Here is a 19,499-nt window from a genome sequence, read left to right as displayed (position 1 = left end):
TTCGGTTTCTGTTTCGCCAGTGGGTATACCCAAATTTGTTTTTTCCTATGTATCTTAAAAGCTATTTGTGGTGAAAGCTTTCTTCTGGGATTACCCTGGGCCGAGACTGTATTTGCGCTGTGGATATCAGATTTTCTTTGTTTCAAGCAAACCAATTAATCAATTATCCTAGCACCATAGCCATTAACAAAGGGGAACACATATATAAGGAACAAATAACCTTTTAAGCTCGTTTTATAGATGAATGAAGAGCAATTATTATACTAATAAAGAGATTAATTTAAGAAGATTCTTCGTGCGTATATTTAGACAACTCAATGCGCTTGTTTTCCTTTCTTTTATCATAATTAAATGAATCAATGGAACAATGTGATGCACACGCCCACATCCGGCAAACCTCATGAATATGCATAAGAAACTATTTACATAAGGGGCTTACCGGTGCAGACCAGGTGGGTCCTGATGAAGCTCCCATAAGCGAAGCGTACGCTGACCAGTCAGCTAATTGTTGTGACTCCCTACTCCCTTTCCCCACACATCAATGTTTATATAGTTGTGATTTGTAACCAGCCGAGCCTTTGCCTCACGAGCGTGTGCCAGTCGCCACTGGGTACGCCTAGTCAGAGACGCAGTGTCTGACGTCAGCACTTTCTCTCCTGACCGCTCAGACGGGCTCCAAGCCCCCGGCGCACTATTCACAGACGCCGCGTCTTATCCCGTCTCTCAGCGGGAGGTGTTTGCGGCTCCGTACTACTGACTACGGCGACACGGTGGTCTGACTGTGAAAGTGGCAGCTCACATCGGACACCGTCCACGCACCAGCACCGGAGACGAAACACCAGACCCGGGACCCGCCACTGACTTGCAAGCGGGCGTACACTCCATACAGCTAATATAACCTGTTATTTACGAGTGCTTGGGCTGAGCCGGTTAACAAACAAATCAATAATTCTGTCAAGGGGATATAGTATTGTAGTCACATCTAATAGGATATATTATCCTTTTTAAATCACTTTCATGTTTCATATTCTGTAATGTTTGTGTCCATACTACTATTTTAAAGAATTGTAATAAAGGTTACATTTTAGATCAATCATTTTTCTTTGTGCACCACACAGCGACATTCTTTCCTTTCCCTGTTGCTATAATAAATTTGTGTCCACCCTCCACTTGTTTCAATTATATATTAAAGAAATAAATATATGAGGGTAAATCCAATAAATCTTCGTTATATTCAAATCCTGTACGACTGTTCTGACCCCTTTCCCCAAAACTCCCCCCAACCTGTCTAGATATCTATTCCTACCTCAAGTCAGTTATAGACTGAAATTCTGTGTTTTATATAATTATTTTGGGCAAACATTTTCTTGCATTAATTTTTTATAACTTTCTCACTAACAATTGAAGGTTTTTGTTATATAAAAGTACGGTACATACATATATATTTTTGAATATTTTCTGTTTGAAATGATAGATTATGATTATTACGACAAGTGGAGCTATATGTAAATTTCACACTATACTCAAAGTATACAAATAAAAACGTTAACATTTAAAATAAAATATTAAACAAATTATTTTCTTACTATTTCTAAAATAACTGTAATGCCTGGTACTCACCAGAACAATCCTGATTGTTAGTAGATCGTTAGCAGATTGTGCGATGGTCACACGATCTGTTGGAGCACACAATCTGCTAATGATTTGCATCCAATCCGATCCCAATCCAATTTGAGTCTGTATCTAGTTGAATGGATCTTTTACAGATCCTACCTGCAGCAGGTAGGATCTGTAAAACGACCAAACGACAGCGGGGACGCGCACCGGATTGGAATCGGATCGGAATTGGATCTAAACATACAAAAACATGCCCAATCTACATACAATCTACATACAATCGGTTGGAATTGAATTCAGATAGTTGGGATCATTCTGGTGTGTACCCTACATTAGATTTTAACATAAGAAATTCACCATTTCCAGGTGTACAGTTTGCATAGTGATTGAACAATGGAAAAATAGCTGCTAAACACAATTGTAACTTACAACTTCTGAACCTCAGGCCACAATGTGTTCTGCAATAGATAGTCTTCCGTTGGGGGCTCTGCAGAAAAGACCATTTAGAATGCGGTCAAAAGTAAATCTTGAAAAACTCTAAATAATTATTTAAAAATCCCAAACACTATCAAGGTTTATTATTAACAAAGTTAAAGAACATTAGAATCAATAATACATCAGGTACTTATATGTTAGTTGGGCGCCCACTAAGCTATTTGCTTAGTTTTCCACGTCCCCTCGCTGTGCTCTCCACACTATATAAAAGCAACTACATGCCGACATGGATAGTGGGGGTATGAGCGTAGTAACAATAGTGGGCGCCCAACTAACATAAGTACCTTCATTCTAAAAATGAATAAATTATTAGAACAATACAAACCAACAAGTAGAAACTTAGCTGAAATAACATTTGCCCTATAAACTATATTTTAATATAATCTTTGGGTGAAATGCACATTCTATACTATGTTAGTCAGTAGTAATATATCTGAACATTCACTGTGTGTTGCAAGGACTTGATTTGAGCAGCAATACACTGCTGGCAATTCTAATGCCAGGATGCCGGCAGTCAAAAGATAGACAGTGGCATAAAGATGTGCAGAACACTGACACCAAGACGGTTAGTTTTCTAATAATTACCCCACCACTCTAATCCTAGCCCTCTCATCCTAACTGGTCGCCAAACAGCCAGAAGGTTTTGTCAAGAAACCCATGGACCTAGCTTTTTTAATGGTTAAATAGATTATCCGGGTACAGATTTTTTTATGATGGTTTAGAACCTTTTAACCAATGTTGCTCTTAAAATGTAATGGAATAAATTTGAATAGAATACCATTATTATAGCCTGTAATACAATAAATTAAATTGTGCATAATAGGTCATTTACCATAAAAAAAAATTGGGTTATCCAGAAAATGATTGATGTAGACAATTGCTAACTGACCTGTTAGTACAAAAGGCTGAAAATACGGATTAGAATACTGATCAGACACACTGCTAGAGGTCTCCTCTTCTGGAACGGAGGTTGTATTCAAATTTTCTAGAAAAACATGAATTTAAGAGTTAATATTAACATAAGGTGCAGTGTTGTCCTCATTTAGTGGTAACTTATAAATGCAAAAGAAAGAAATCCCCATGATGAAAAAAAAAAAATGGGAATTTGATCCGTACCCCAATTCTGTACACAGAACACATTTCAGTGGTCATATAACGTAATTTGCCCTCATTTTTTGGACTGTATGATTAATGAATCAGGAAAGTGTTTACAATTTAGAACAAAATCAAAAATGTGTCAAAACAACTTGCATAGGAGAAAATTAAGTGAGCAGTTAAGCAGCTTTTTATAAGTTTTACATTACGCATAAGGACCTCATTATACCTCTGTTGGCATCTAATGAGATAGGATGCCAAGCTATTCCGATAATTAGATAATCATTCATTAAGGAAGCATAATATAAAAATAACTTTTAAATACTCTGAGGGTTCAGAAAGTATCAAGTGATAATTCTAGAAAATGTTAAATATGAAAACAATACAACCTGTGGTTAAGACGGGAAATTCAAACACAGTAACCTGTACACAACAGTTATAAGTTATTAGATAGACAGTCAATAGGTCATTGCCAAAAGGTCAATATGGTCAAAAAGTCAACATGAAAAATGTTGATACATGAAAAGGTCAAACCAGGTTTTTCATGTTTTGTGTCAATGTCAAAACCTGTCAACATGGACCCTAAATAGTATAACATACCCTTGCAACGCTTCTGGCATGGTGCCTTGCTCGAATCGACTTTTTCAAGTTGATCTTTTGACAACGTCAACCTTTTTCATGTCGACCTATTACATGTCCAGATTTTGGTGTTGATCTATTGACTGTATATCTAGGCAATGTAGATCTATCAACCTGAATCAGTGCACAACTACAGAAAATTATATGATTTGTGCTACACTATCTTTTAGTCTAATAAATGTGACTAACTGCAGCCTATTTATACAGGTTTTATGTTAACGTTGAAAGAAAAACTTTTTGTCAAACGTTTAACACTGGAAGCAATCACCTCAGGGGTACAATTTAAAAAAAAAAAGGATTTAGGCCCAGTGCAAACGGAGGATGGCTAAAAAAGTAATAGGAGAGGCAAAAACCAAGGAGATAAAGGGTTAAAGCTGCAAGGCCACCAAAGAAAATAAAAAAAATAAAAGCATAAACAAGATCATGCATTGGGCAGGTCTTAAACTGAGCGTACACACACTCTGTCTGGTGGGAACAAAAATTTGGCAACCGATTACAATTGATCAATTGCTCCCAAACACTGGAAAATGGATTGTTTGGTTTAATCTGATAAATCAAACAACTTAAACCAGGGCTGGGCAACTCCGGCCCTCCAGATGTTAATGACCTACACATCCCAGGATGCTTTGCATCAGTTTTGCTATGTGGCCATGCTGAAACTGATGCAAGGCATGCTGGGATGTGTAGTTTATCAACATCTGGAGGGCCGGTGTTGCCCAGCCCTGACTTAAACCAATTTGTCTGAATTACTATTGTTTGTTTTCCAGCATTTGGGAGCAAATAGTTGAGTCTCATATGTTCCCATACATTGGTAGATTTTTGTTCCCACCAGATAGATTGGACAGATAAATCTGAAGGTGTGTATCCAGAATACGGTAGAGACCTCCAGCTGGTTTGGATGATATAATATGCTTTACAGGTCCTATTAACACATAAAATGACAAATGAAAAGGTGGAGTGAACAGAACCAACAATCAGGCACATGTATCGACAAAGTTTAAAGAAGCCTGGGAAGCATAATCATTTTAACTGCATTAATTTTGCCTAGTCAGGATAATTAAGATACCATGTATTGACAGAGCAAAAGGGGTAGCACCTCATATGTCAAGGGTGTGCAGTTTAGGGCCCCTCCCCCTATGTACTATATATTGTGTATTCATACACACTGGAAGGAACTAGAGACGCCTTCCTCCTTAACTAGCACCCCACCCACCTGTCCCAGATTGTTTTTAATCAGGTTGGAGTCCCAACATTCAAGACTGCACACCTCAGCTTGGCACTATGAGGGTAAGTCCTACTATACATATATGCTGAGTGTTGGTCTGTGGGACTGTGTTTGGGGCGCAGAACTCTTTGGGCTGCTGTTGCTTTGCTGCTCCATGGCATCATATCGTACACTTTCCATCACCCCTTTAGTTTGTTTAATATATATGTAGCACCCTTCACATTTATTATTACCTCTTACTTAGGTAAGTCTTATCACATATAATTTCCCCTATCCCTTTTACTTTCACTTTAATTTCACACTAATGTGATGCCATGGGGTGGCTCTGCTGGGCTGGCCTGGGGGGTCCTGTGCCCTGGACCTGTCTCAGAGTAGTGTTAGGGACTTGTCCTATTGAGGTAACCTGGACGCGGTGGACAAGCCCATAATAATGGCCATCATTATGCTAATAACCTCCAATGCAATATAGCAAAGATATTAAAAGGTCTAGCATTTTATATTTAGTGTGCACCTGTTTGACATCTTGCAGAGTAAAGGGGAGATCTAGATATTACTTTTTAGAAGAAGAAAGAGATAGAAAGGAGACCCAATAGAGATAATAGGACATCTCTGGAGAAATGTGGGCAGTTTAATCAAAGGGAATGAATTAGCAAGATTGTACAATTATAGTATAAATCACTGTAATTAATATAACATTACTTCTTACAAGTTTACTGTACAGGAGACATATGTGGCATGGACAAAATTATCGAGACACAAGAATAATAAATTGCCACAACATAGAGGAGATGGATATGTCTATGGCTTATAAATCCCGTGAGGATGGTATATGAAAGAAGGATGCAAGATCCTCCAGGAGTTAGCCAGCTGGTAATCATGAAAGATCCAACAAACTTAGCGGAATTCTGAACTAGAAAATCTAGGAGAGATGTTGGAGGTGAAAGGTCGAGTAAAAAAGGCCATAAAAAAGCTGAGAGAGTATGCAAGAGCAAGTTGTATAGTGGCTCTCAGGAATCTTTAAAATCAGAAGGATCATGTGCACTTTCAGCTTCCATTTGGAACAATGTGCCAAGAGTCATTGATCTCCATTTGGGACGCTACGATGACAGAGCTGAGGCAGAACGTGTTTACAATCAGCAAACCCAGAGTAGTATAGAAGGAATGGGGTATGAAGAGAGTTCAACTTGTTAGAGAATGTTACCCATTGGGAAGACCCCAGCTGAGCAGTTTGCTGAACATGTTTGTTAATGGTTTCAAGGCCCTGTACTGCTGCAATATATGCAAAATTGATCTTGATATATGTAAATAATTACTCCAATAAAGTCTACTCTATCCAGTTGCCTGACTTTGCATGTTGTTTCACTCCTTCTGTGTAAAATAATGTGTAGACGACCAATGACATCTCTGGGAGATGAGGGGGATTTGAGCACTAAGGCCTCAATATGCCCTGTCAAAGACTATTTGTTAATTTTGGATCATTACCTAGAATCTCATTAAAGACCTTTGTTACGGCATCCATTAGGCCAGAACATGGAACCTCTTCAGAAAGGCCTGTAATATGAATGGTATTTTGGAAGTCCGTTGGCAAAGTCTTAATGTAGGTCAAAATGTATTTGATCTCACTGATTGAGTTTAGCTGTAGGATGCAGTACAAAGGTCTACAAAAGTGAACTGGAATGGGTAGGGAAAAAATCTGAAGCTTGCTTAGCGTCAGCGGGTTGAAGAGGAGGCCTCATATCTGATTGAGAGGATGTGACGTTGGAATGACAGGTACGTTTTTTGGAGTGGAATTCTTGTCTTTGTCCACAGTTGGGGATTATAGCAGAAAATAACATTAAATGGTCAGGAAAATTAGAGGAGATCGTTAAGAAGTCACATAAGGGCTACCAGTTAGCACATCCCTTACCATACCATAAGCAAATATTTAGACGGCCATCACTCAGCAAGCAGCATCATTTTCATATGAGGTGATTACTGGGTAGAAACACCACTTAAAAGGCAGACAAATACAGTATTTGAGAATTCGCAATGCATTAGTCCTACTATATATATAGTATGGTGAATGCAGAAGTAGATACATAGGTGGCAGGTGTATATGCAACTTTAGACACAATACCACCTGCGGACACTAGATGATATTGGTGCTCCATAAAAGGTAAAAGCACTGAAGAGGCAACAGCAGACATGTTATAGCAACTACATTTACATAGAACAGTGGTTCTCAGACTCGGTCCTCAGGACCCCACACAGTTCACGTTTTACAGGTTACCAGCAGGTGCACAGTTGCATTCATTACTCATTGTCACATTTTAAAAGATCCACAGGTGGAGCTAATTATTTCACTTGTGATTCTGTGAGGTAACCTGCAAAACATGCACTGAGTGGGGTCCTGAGGTCCAAGTTTGAGAACCTATGATAGAGAATAATGAATTCCCAAAAAGATTTCTTCCATCTGAGCAGCAAGAATAACTAGGTACATGGTTAGGCACAGCTGCAGTCTGTTTCTCCAAAATGGAGCCTGAACCACAAACTGCAGGGAATAATATCACCACTGGCACCGATTTGCGTCAGGGAGCTGTTTCGAGGAGGAAAAGCCCCTGCAAAGTGAGCAGTTATTGCAGGAGCTGCACTGTGACGGTGAATGCACCAAAAGACAAACTGCTTCATCCACTATGGTAGAACTGGAAATCACTGATTAAACCAAGAAATTAAATGTGATAATAGGTTTTTCCTTATTATTTTCTTACAACAGCAGATCCATAATGTTGGATATCAAAATACTTATATAACATTACACACAGTAGGATTTTAAACTCACTCAACATTACACACCAAGTCACAGCATACTAACAACCAGTAAGCAATCACTGAATTGCCTTTTGGGTTTCCCTGAAGACTACAGATTGGCACTATGCCCTAACGTTTATAATGTGTTATCTTTTCGGTTAAAATTGCTGTCTTTATAAACTGTACAGTAGCAAACTGGAGACAAGATCATTTTGTGGCGTTTCACAATTTATACCTAGCTCATACAGAAAAGGTGAAGATAAAGAAAACAGAGTTAGTGTACTCAGTCATTTAAACAGCTAATTAATACAGTCTCATTAACATGGGATCATATTGTGTGAAAAAATCCTTATATTGCAACTGTAGTTTATTATGGTTAGGTTTTTAAAAGGACCCATCACCACTTCTCAGATTGATCATTAGCTTGTGTAAAAAGAGTAGACTTATCAAAATAAGATTTGAAGTGTATTAAATGAATCTGCTCTTCCTTGCTTTGCATATTACACTAAATCAGTAGATTACTTTACATTTTCTTCCCCTGCATTGAGTATGGACATACAGTAGAACATTACAAGGTTTAGGAGTATATTTATGACACTCTGCATTTTTTCCATGATGTATACATTTTCCTATCAACAAATAACAGCAATAAGGAGTTACTATCAGCCTTATGGGGTTATTCGAAATAGGGTCATGACTGTCGGGCTGGCCCAACAGCCATGACCCTGTCCCGTTCTGCTCAACTGAGATTTTGTAGGCGGGATTAAATGAGCGTTGAGAAGGGGGCGTGGCCGTGAGAAGTGGCTGGGAATCGGCGAGCTGCAGATCGTCAATTCCCGGCAGAATATGTCCGACTGCTTGTGAAGTTGGGCACGTTCTGACGAGATTCCTGTTCCATGCTGTCAATGAAGACAGCACTAAATAGGGCCCCGCCCCATTTCCCCCATAATTCCCAATCACTTTACATCCTGGTTCTAACTCATAATCCAATGATGATAGCTATTGATGTAAAGGAACAAAAAGCTTAGTAATTCAAAACTTTATAAATTGTTGAAAAAGGTCTTTGGTATTCATTATTAGCGAACCTAATTAAACAGATATCATACAACAGGCTTTTAACATTCCTGGTTTTAAAATATGCCTAAACCATGTGTAAAACAGCTAATTAGATCCATCTGTGAAACTGTAAAAGTGCTGTGACAGCTAGGAAAGCAATCTGCTAATAGAGTCCAATGCTGGTTCTAAAAATACGGGGGACTAATTTTTACCCCATATTTTTAAAGCCAGTGTCAATTCCAAAAGTTTGGGGCTAGCTATGCTTTAGGTAATGGACCCTCTTCCTATAATTTTATTTTATGAATTTATATCTATTAAAAAAGGGCTCACAGCGGTGTTAGTTCAAGAGTAGAATGTGGGCGGTGAATAGTTGTAGTACTGCCTATCATTTCAATCTTCTCCATGTGACTAGGAAAATGGCAATTGTGTGAGGGGATGTATGGGCACTTTCAAGATGTAAAGATGCTATCTTATGATGGAAAAAAAATCTGTCAAATCACTGAAAGAAATCTGTACTGTGTGGGCAAGATTGGAGAAAATGTATTTAGGCTGAAATAAAAAAAATCCCAGGATCTGAGAAACCATTATTGCTGATGTATGGGCACCTTCCTTCAACATTGAAGAAAGCGCCCATACATCAGAAATAACAATTGCTAAAAGTATTTTATATGAAAGCATTATCACTGAAGACACATGACAGTGGGAGCATGTTTATCCATTTCTTTTTGGTAACTATTTGTGTAGTTAAGTTGTTTTGTTTTCTGGAAAATGCTTAGTGTAGTTATGTTAGTATTTGCAGCTTGGTTTTTCTGATTTTTATTAACTTTACATGTCGTACTCCACATTTTAAAACTAAGCTTCCCTGTATTGCAAGGGTGGTTGAGCTGTGTAACTTTGTACCGAAGGAGGTAGTGATATTAAAGTCCCTAAAATAGTAAATACTGTATAATGAGCATGTTGACAATCACTACATCGACAATCACCACACAAATACCTGCAAAATATTATGGTTAGGCTTAAAATGGGGAGGTCAACATTATTTGCCTTTGAACATTCTGAACCCATAAACACTATGGTCAATATTCTAGACATGCAAACATTATGCTGTCTACATAATGACTGTTGGCCAACAAAAACCCAATCAAATCCATTAAAATGGATTGAAAGCCTTTTATACAAGAATTTTTTTTTTTTATAGCTATATTTAAAAGAGTGAATGTGTGGTTGATAGATGCAGTGATTTTATCCAATTACCATTTTACGAAGATTCTTTTTTTCCTTGCTGAATGGCTAACTTGTCAACTGTCCAAGTGGGGTGTTGTATGGGTATTGTTTTGGATTAACATAATTTATGAAAGGTTAAACTCATTGGACGGGTGTTTTTAATATGGCTACTGTATGTACCATTTAAAGTTATTTCTGTATTTAAGGTAAAACATACTGTAACAAAAACACATTTATATATAAAAACTATTTGAGGAGTCCCTCACCTTGATGTGAACAAGTCACATATCATAAATAGAGGACTGTGTACTAAAGGTGGCCATACACACGCAGATTTATCTTTAGATCTGGCTGGTTGGAACAAAAACATGGTTAAGGATGAGAGCGAATGACAGTTGACCATTTGCTTGGAAATGCTGGAAAACTGACAAACTGTCATTCATCCATAACCATGTTTTTGCTCCAACCAGCCAGATCTGAAGATAAATCTTACTAGTGTATGGGCACCTTAAGACTTGGGGCCAGATGTATCAAGCTTCAAAAAGTGATAAAATGGAGAGAAATCAACAACCAGCCAACAATCAGCTCCTACCTGTCATGTTACATGTTGGGTTTGAAAAATGACAGGCAGGAGCTGATTGGCTGTTGATGATCACTCATCACATTGTCAGTTTTTGAAGCTTAATACATCTGGCCCTATGAGAGATATAAAGTGGACAGAGATAAAGTACTGTACCAGCCATTAATCTACTGCCTGCCATGTTACAGGCTGGTTTTTTAAAATTGAAGGTTGAAAACAGTGCTTCAAAGATATCTCATTTGCCCCCCACCCCCACCCAATAATTACCCTGAACATACAAAATTTTAATTGAAGTAACTTCATAGGAGCTAAACTAGCCTGACAAAACTCTCTAAAACAGGAATAGGACATTTCCAATAATGTCCTCTTATAAAATTCACACTAACCCAAAACAAAAATTTATAAAAACACTTTGTTTTGGTTTTCTAGTGACTCTTATTATATATAAACACCAGCAGATTTATAATGTAGTAGTTAAATCATTTCTATAACCCTGCTAATATTATTCAGAAATGGTCCCCAATAAGCAACACTACCAACATTAATTACAGATACAAAGGAACAAGATGGCTGTAACAATATGTACACTGGAAGTGGAACATCATCACTGTAACAGTTCTTAATCCAAACCTTAAAGTAACTCAATCTGATATCTAAAAAAAAAAAATGTCCAAATCTGTAAACCGGAGGGTTTTTTTTACTTGAAAAGGTTGGCTTCTAAAGTAAAACAAACACCATACCCCAACAAAACGATCATAAAATCAAAAACCTTACCATGAAAGACTGCTTTATTTGACAATCCTAAAGCAGGAACAGTAGCACCTTCAGGAATATTGGTGTCTTCCTGCAATAATAAAGAAGTGTATAGTCAATACTGCATGCAAAAATAACCCCAAAACAAATACATTTTCAATTGGAAACAACAATGGTTACATTTTTATTTGGTTACAAAATACCTTAGAATGGTTTTAGTTTATCCATGACCCAAAAATGCTTAATTTTTAAGTTAAATAACCAATGTTAAGATGAATATACATAAGAGGGTATTCAATCCCGGGCCCCAACAGTCGGGATCCTGGTCCATTTTTGTTCTGCTCGCCAGTTTATCGGCAGGTGGTATTCGATGAAATGTGGGTGTGTCCACGAAAACAGCTGTGGATTGTTGAGATCCAGCCGTGATCTCGACAATCCACTGCCATTTTCGGCAAAACAGGCCCGACTGCTTCTAAAGTCAGGTGCGTTCTGTCGATCTGCCTCTTCAATACTTTTGGGAATGACAGTATTGAGTAGGGGCCCCCCGCTATTTCCCCTATCGGAAATAGCGGCAGGGATTGAATACCCCCCATATTGTCACGGATCTGCTTATTCAAGCTTACATGACTTGTGATTCTGCTGTTTCTCAGTCTCAGTCTGAATCAGTTCTGTCTGCATTCATGCTGCCAGTCAGTCTATGCATTGCTGGCTCCTTAATTGTGCAGCTGCGTAGAATCCAGTCTAAAACTGAAATCACCTGTAACCCTTTGCTGTCCTGTTCCCTGTTGCTCACCTGTTAAATTCACACTGAAAGCTCCTGGATTCCTGCCTCAGTTTGCAGAATGCCCTCTGTCCTTTCCTCCAATCAATGCAAGGCAGGGAGGTTAACTATCCTGCTCACAGACCCAGAAACTGCCTTCAGCAACTTGTCTTCCTGCTGCATGTGCTGGATGCTCTGTGCAGTTCAAGCCTGCTTCCTGGAATCCCTGCGTGAGTCTTCAGCGTTCAGCTCCCAGAGGCTCTGCTTGTCCGGCTGGTCCAGAGCTCCCGGTCTGGTCCACAAATTGTCCTATTCCTGCTCCAGTTCCTGCTCATCTAGTTCCTGTGTTTATCCTCGGTTTTCTTCAGTTATTTGTTATATGCCAAGTCGGCCATTTCAGTTCTGTTATCTCCGTCACCTGCTCCTGTGTCAACGCCAAGTCGGTCATTTCAGTTCAGTTATTCCCATCACCTGTTCCTGTGTCAATGCCAAGTCGGCCATTTCTGTTCAGTTATTCCCGTGACCTGTTCCTGTAGTAAAGCCTAGTCGGCCTTTGGTTTCCATTATACAGTCGGAGTGTCAACACCAAGTCGGCAAGTTCAGTTCCTTTATTTCCTGTTTTCATTCTACGGAGGTCTACCCGGTCATCCCAGTCATACTCCAGCCAGTCAGACTTTTATTCGTCCCACTTGCCTTCCGACCAGAAACTCCTACATCAAGTCCTCAACTGCGCAACCTCTCACCGTCAGTGAGCACTTCTAGGGAGGGGCCGCGACCTGCTGTCCAGATGCAGCGAAATCCAAACCTCCTTGCGGGGGTCCCTGGCGAAGACCGCTGGGCAGTTAGACTCCGCGCCCTCATCAAGAAGTTCAGCCAAGTCTCACATCCAGGGGGTTTATGCGCAGGTCCTATATCCAACCCGCTACACTTCCAGCTCCCCAAACACAGCATGTCCCGGTACCGCAGCCTGTGACTGATCCACAATAGCCATCCAGTGTGACCGTTTGCACCAGCCACCAGACCAGACGGGTCACTACTGAGTCCACAAACTCCTAGTCGTGACAGTTTGCTGAAGGCACATGGACTTGGTCTGTGACCAAAGTGTTTGGTCAGTGTGCAATAAGGATATGCAATCACCAGTCATGAAGCTTCTGCATGAGTTATGCAGCTGTTCCTGTAAAGTTTGACAATCTTTCCCAGCTAAGGACACTTCAAGCACCACATCTACATCCACTACATCAGGTGATCTGGCCCCACCTCATCCTACTCTCCATGATCATTCTACACAAAACAAGGTTACTTTGGCTTCTGAGAAGAGTGAGTTTCCCATGGGAAAGCCTTCCTCTTGTGGGGGTTGTAGATTCCCCCCGACTTCTACACAGTGAGAGGCAGAACATTTAAGGACATTACATCAATTGCTGGAGCAGTTACAGGAAATTCTGACCAAAATTTTTCCTGTGATTTCTGTCATCTTAGGTGACTCTTTTGCTTCCTTAACACCCTTCACCAGTGGTCCTGAGCTCAAAAGTTCATCTGCCTCAGCTACATCTAGTTCTGTGAACCCTTTGCGGTTACAACGAGAGGAAGGTCCACGAAGCAGGCCAAGACCCAAATTGTCTGAGGAGGAACGTCAGCGGCGCAGGCTGTTAGACCTGTGCTTCTATTGCAGTGGCTCTGACCATTTTATAGAAGACTGTTCACTCCGTCAGATTAGTAATGGGAAGGTCCCCACAGTTTTGCCTCAGAGAAAGATACAAGTTCATAGTTGGAGTCCTAGAACAAGGATCATCCTCACCAAAAGTGGATCTGCTACAGTCCAGAGAGATCCACAGAAGGTCTCTGTGTCCGCTACTGAATATGAGGTACCTTTATTTACACCCCAAAAGGAAGAGACTGAGTTGCGGATCCTAGGAGGGCTGCCTTGTGCCTCAACCCCAGCAGGGGTCTTCAGTCCTGAGCCCCAAGGGGGGGTCCGCAACCCTGAGCCCCAAGAGGGGGCACACAAATTCCAGCCCCAGGAGGGGGCCTGCAGTTTCCAGCCCCAGGAGGGGGTCTGCAATTTACAACCCCAGGAGGGGGTCCAAAGTTTCCAGCCCCATGAGGGGGCTCACTGTTTCCAGCCCCAGGAGGGGGTTCAATTTCTTCAGCCCCAGAAAAGGGTTCATCTCCAGCCTCAAGTAGAGGTTCATTGCACGCAGACCAAAGATGGGGTTCAGCCTCGTCAGCCCCAAGATGGGGTTCAGCATCGTCAACCCCAAGAGGGGGTTCAGTATAATCAATCCCAGAAGAGGGTTTCTTGTGTCCAGCCCCAAGATGGGATTTCAAGTGTCCAGCCCCAGAAAGGGGTGAATCCAGGTGTCCAGTCCCAGAAGGGGGATATTCCAGGGGTCTGGCTCCAGGAGGGTCTGAATTCAGGTGTCGAGCTCCAAGAGGGGGCAATTCCAAGTGTCCAGTCCCAGGTGGGGGTCCTGTATACCAGAGACCCTGGAGGAGAGTCAGACATTTCTGCCCTGGCCTCCGGGCCTGAGGACACTTCTGCCCTGGCCTCCGGGCCTGAGGACACTTCTGCCCTGGCCTCCGGGCCTGAGGACACTTCTGCCCTGGCCTCCGGGCCTGAGGACTCTTCTGCCCTGGCCTCCGGGCCTGAGGACACACCTGCTCTGGCCTCCGGGCCTGAGGTCCCTACAGCCCTGGCCTTCGGGCCTGAGGTCCCTAATGCCCTGGCCTTCGGGCCTGAGGTCCCTAATGCCCTGGCCTTCGGGCCTGAGGTTCCTAACGCCCTGGCCTTCGGGCCTGAGGTCCCTAACGCCCTGGCCTTCGGGCCTGAGGTCCCTAATGCCCTGGCCTTCGGGCCTGAGGTTCCTAATGCCCTGGCCTTCGGGCCTGAGGTTATTCCAGTTATTCCAGTGCAGACTGCCTTGCCCAAGGCATCCGAGGGGTCTGCCATTCACAAAACACTCAATGTGACTGCCTTGTCTGAGGCTTCCGTGGTTCCAGTTTTTCCTAAAAAGTCCAAGATTCTTGATCAGCCGAAGCCTTCCAAAGCCCCAATTCCATCAAAACCATTTAAAGATTCAAGCAGAGAATATTCGCCCATCTATTTTGATGGTGATCTTGTCCATTATGAAGCCCTGGTGAACCAATATTTGTCTGTATTGGAAACCGAACCTTCATCTGGTCTCACGCTAGCCAACATCGTCAGTTACCTGTTTTTGGCATTTAAAGGAGAAGCTTTGGAGTGGGCTAGTCCGCTTTATGAATCTAACGACTCCAGACTTCGAGATCTGACATCCTTCTCCAAGGCCGTAGTGGAAAGGTTTGGTTCAAAGACTCCCTGGAAGAATTCCTCCACCACTACAGTTAAAAGTCATCCGGTGGCCAAAACCGACCATTCTTTGCCATCCATCCAAGATTACGAGCCATCTCAACAATGCATTAGAACCTCCAAGGTTTCAAAGAATTATCTATCGATACCCGAATCTATGGACATTAGAATTGGGTACACATCCATGTCCACCCATTGTGTTGGTTCCTCTGGACTGCCCAATTCTCCAGGATCATCTTCTGAAAAGGAATCTGCCTCGTCAATACCCATATGTATTGGATCTTCCGCTTCATGCTACCTCGGTGGTCCTTGAGGGAGTTTGAATTCAACTAAGAGGTCTACAATCCTGACCGTAGACAAAGACTCAAATTCAGAGTATGATTCTGATTATGATGCAACTCCCTTCCTGGGAGGTCCTGTGCTCTCTGATGCCTGTTTTGCAGAACCTAAAGCTTCACCTTCCTCAAAAAAATCCAAGAATTCATCGAAGAAGAAGAAAAAGCATCGTCGTTGACCTTGAGCTTCCTTCCAAAGAAGGTTCTGGCATAGGTGTCCGGAGTCCACCCTGAAGGAGGGGGTACTGTCACGGATCTGCTTATTCAAGCTTACATGACTTGTGATTCTGCGGTTTCTCAGTCTCAGTCTGAATCAGTTCTGTCTGCATTCATGCTGCCAGTCAGTCTATGCATTGCTGGCTCCTTGATTGTGCAGCTGCGTAGAATCCAGTCTAAAACTGAAATCACCTGTAACCCTTTGCTGTCCTGTTCCCTGTTGCTCACCTGTTAAATTCACACTGAAAGCTCCTGGATTCCTGCTTCAGTTTGCAGAATGCCCTCTGTCCTTTCCTCCAATCAATGCAAGGCAGGGGGGTTAACTATCCTGCTCACAGACCCAGAAACTGCCTTCAGCAACTTGTCTTCCTGCTGCATGTGCTGGATGCTCTGTGCAGTTCAAGCCTGCTTCCTGGAATCCCTGCGTGAGTCTTCAGCGTTCAGCTCCCAGAGGCTCTGCTTGTCCGGCTGGTCCAGAGCTCCCGGTCTGGTCCACAAATTGTCCTATTCCTGCTCCAGTTCCTGCTCATCTAGTTCCTGTGTTTATCCTCGGTTTTCTTCAGTTATTTGTTATATGCCAAGTCGGCCATTTCAGTTCTGTTATCTCCGTCACCTGTTCCTGTGTCAACGCCAAGTCGGTCATTTCAGTTCAGTTATTCCCATCACCTGTTCCTGTGTCAACGCCAAGTCGGCCATTTCTGTTCAGTTATTCCCGTGACCTGTTCCTGTAGTAAAGCCTAGTCGGCCTTTGGTTTCCATTATACAGTCGGAGTGTCAACACCAAGTCGGCAAGTTCAGTTCCTTTATTTCCTGCGTTAATTCTACGGAGGTCTACCCGGTCATCCCAGTCATACTCCAGCCAGTCAGACTTTTATTCATCCCACTTGCCTTCCTACCAGAAACTCCTACATCAAGTCCTCAACTGCGCAACCTCTCACCGTCAGTGAGCACTTCTAGGGAGGGGCCGCGACCTGCTGTCCAGACGTAGCGAAATCCAAACCTCCTTGCGGGGGTCCCTGGCGAAGACCGCTGGGCAGTTAGACTCCGCGCCCTCATCAAGAAGTTCAGCCAAGTCTCACATCCAGGGGGTTTATGCGCAGGTCCTATATCCAACCCGCTACAATTCCAGCTCCCCAAACACAGCCCGTCCCGGTACTGCAGCCTGTGACTGATCCACAATAGCCATCCAGTGTGACCGTTTGCACCAGCCACCAGACCACCACGGGTCATGACTGAGTCCACAAACTCCTAGTCGTGACACATATAATGATATTTTGGTACAAGAAAAAATATTAACAAAACTAGTTGACTTTTTTTATGTTTCATCATACCATTCTTCAACAAGCCTGTATTGCTGAGATAGTGGCCCATATCATATTATTTATATAGAAAGATAATTTAATTATGTCCACAAGATTATGATGCTGTATGTATGAAATGGTCTTATGACATCAATTCTTTAATGGTTACCTCCTGAACCCTGTATTCAATTTACAATTAATTTAATCTAAATAAATGAAAACAATTTAGCCAAGTAAATGAAGCAGATGAGACTTGAAGGACACACAAAGTCACATACTGTATATGAGGACCTTGATAATGTATAAAGAAGCTAAATAAATACTAAATATGTAACCACTGATAAAATACAATATAGGGACACTAGTTAGAATAATAGATCAAGCAAGATTAAACACATTAAAAATGGTTTTTAATTTATTTAGGAATGATGAAACAGATCTGTGGTTACTTTGAGGCTAAAAAATATATATATATATTTTTAAACAAATTTCATCTACTGTATTTCTTGTACTACTGTATTGCTGAAGACCATTGTCCTGTAGCCCCTACAGCATGACTGAGATCCAATCATTCCTTATGGTTATCATATGAATAAGAAAGCAGCTGTCAACACAGATTTTTAAATGTAAAGAGGACTCTGACAGCTCAACGGAACATTTCTTTGGGGGAACAATAGAAATCATATTCTAAAAACATTGTTTTTAGGCAGACTATATATGAACTTATGTTATCAATTCACTAAAAGTAGCAGCAAGGTGGCACAGTGTTTAGCATAGCTGGCGCATTTCAACAGGAACATCAAAGTGGACTATGACCCCTATTCTGATTTACACACTCCCCTGCGTGTACTCGCAGGGGAGCGATCGTTTGTGACTGCGGATAGTTATTTATGCACATGTGCAAATGCTGTGTGCGAGCAGCCATGGCGAAAACATTATTCACCAGGAGCTCGCACACAACAGTGCGGGCGTGGCCCAGCAAATGCGCCCATTGGAACCTCCAGTTTTCATGGTAATTCCCTGATGATGCGGGGGGTGGGCAGCTGATGTCAGCACACACAGAGCGCCCGCAGATCTGAGAAACTACAGAGGTGTCTCAGATCTGGAAGCTCTTGCAAAATTATTCGATGGTCAGCGACCATTGAATGATTTTGTTCCCACACGCAAGACTGCACATGAATGTTTATGCCAAACACCCATTTGCATGCCTGAGGGGGATTACGGTGTGCGAGGGGGAGTGGCCATGCGGGCAGCGTTTGGTGGACTTGCAAGGCTGCAAATTCCGTAGCCTTGCAAGTCAACCAGAATAAGGGTCTATGTGTATTCTCCCATTTTTATTATGGGTTTTCTCCGTGGGCTCTGGAAGCAGTATAAAATCAGGTAAAGAAAGTTGACTGCAGTGTATGTTTGTTTGTTTTTGTTAAAAATAATGTAGACTGTACACCAAAACAGAGAGGGAATAAATCGAATTATTATTTTATGTACAACACAATGTAACATGATGCCACTATATAAATTACTGGTGATAACTAGTAAACCTAAAAAAAATTAAAAATAAAGTAAATCTATGGCACAGTGTATCTTACAAGGTAGCAAATTTTATACTGCGCAGTAGACACTTCGCACTACTGTCATTTACAAAGTGCTAACTGATTTTAAAGTCAAGCAGAACCCAAAAAAATAATGATCTGAACCAGTTTTTCCCCTCATGTCAATCCATATTCAGCGACGGCACTTGTTGATAGTCATTGCAAAGCAAACATAGCAGGGAAATTGCTGCTCGCCAAACTTGAAGGGTAGGAGAGGCGAGGGTAGTGAAGAACTCCATGGGGTACTGGACTGCAATATTTACTTGCACCACAGATCTGTACTTCATTTCTTCCTCTTTGTACAACTGAAGTAGAGTATCATTATTGAAGTAGAGCATCATTAATGGTCATCCAGGGAGTCAGAATGGCATCCTTGAATGCTGAATGGATATTTGCCCATTTTGGCATTGATTGGGAAATAAATACTACATTTGTTTTTTAGGTTTTTGAGTGGATAACCTTTATAAACCAAAATCAAGTTGAGGATTCATGGGGCCTAATA

At 41.6% G+C, this 19,499-nt stretch overlaps 1 protein-coding gene across 1 annotated transcript in view; it reads right to left on the bottom strand.

Moving 5' to 3' along the window:
* The window catches only part of ELP2 (elongator acetyltransferase complex subunit 2), a 159,478-nt gene that overhangs the window by 39,953 nt on the left and 100,026 nt on the right, over positions 1–19,499 (bottom strand). The window contains exons 14-16 of the mRNA XM_083188429.1: positions 11,493–11,562; positions 3,002–3,097; positions 2,047–2,104 (exon numbers count right to left, since the gene is read on the bottom strand). Coding sequence (XP_083044555.1) covers positions 2,047–2,104; positions 3,002–3,097; positions 11,493–11,562 — 224 coding nt within the window. The remainder of the gene's footprint in view (positions 1–2,046; positions 2,105–3,001; positions 3,098–11,492; positions 11,563–19,499) is intronic.

Source organism: Crinia signifera, chromosome 5, assembly GCF_055691185.1.
Source record: "Crinia signifera chromosome 5, ASM5569118v1, whole genome shotgun sequence".
Lineage (NCBI taxonomy): Eukaryota > Metazoa > Chordata > Amphibia > Anura > Myobatrachidae > Crinia > Crinia signifera.
This window is presented reverse-complemented; position numbering and strand designations above follow the sequence as displayed.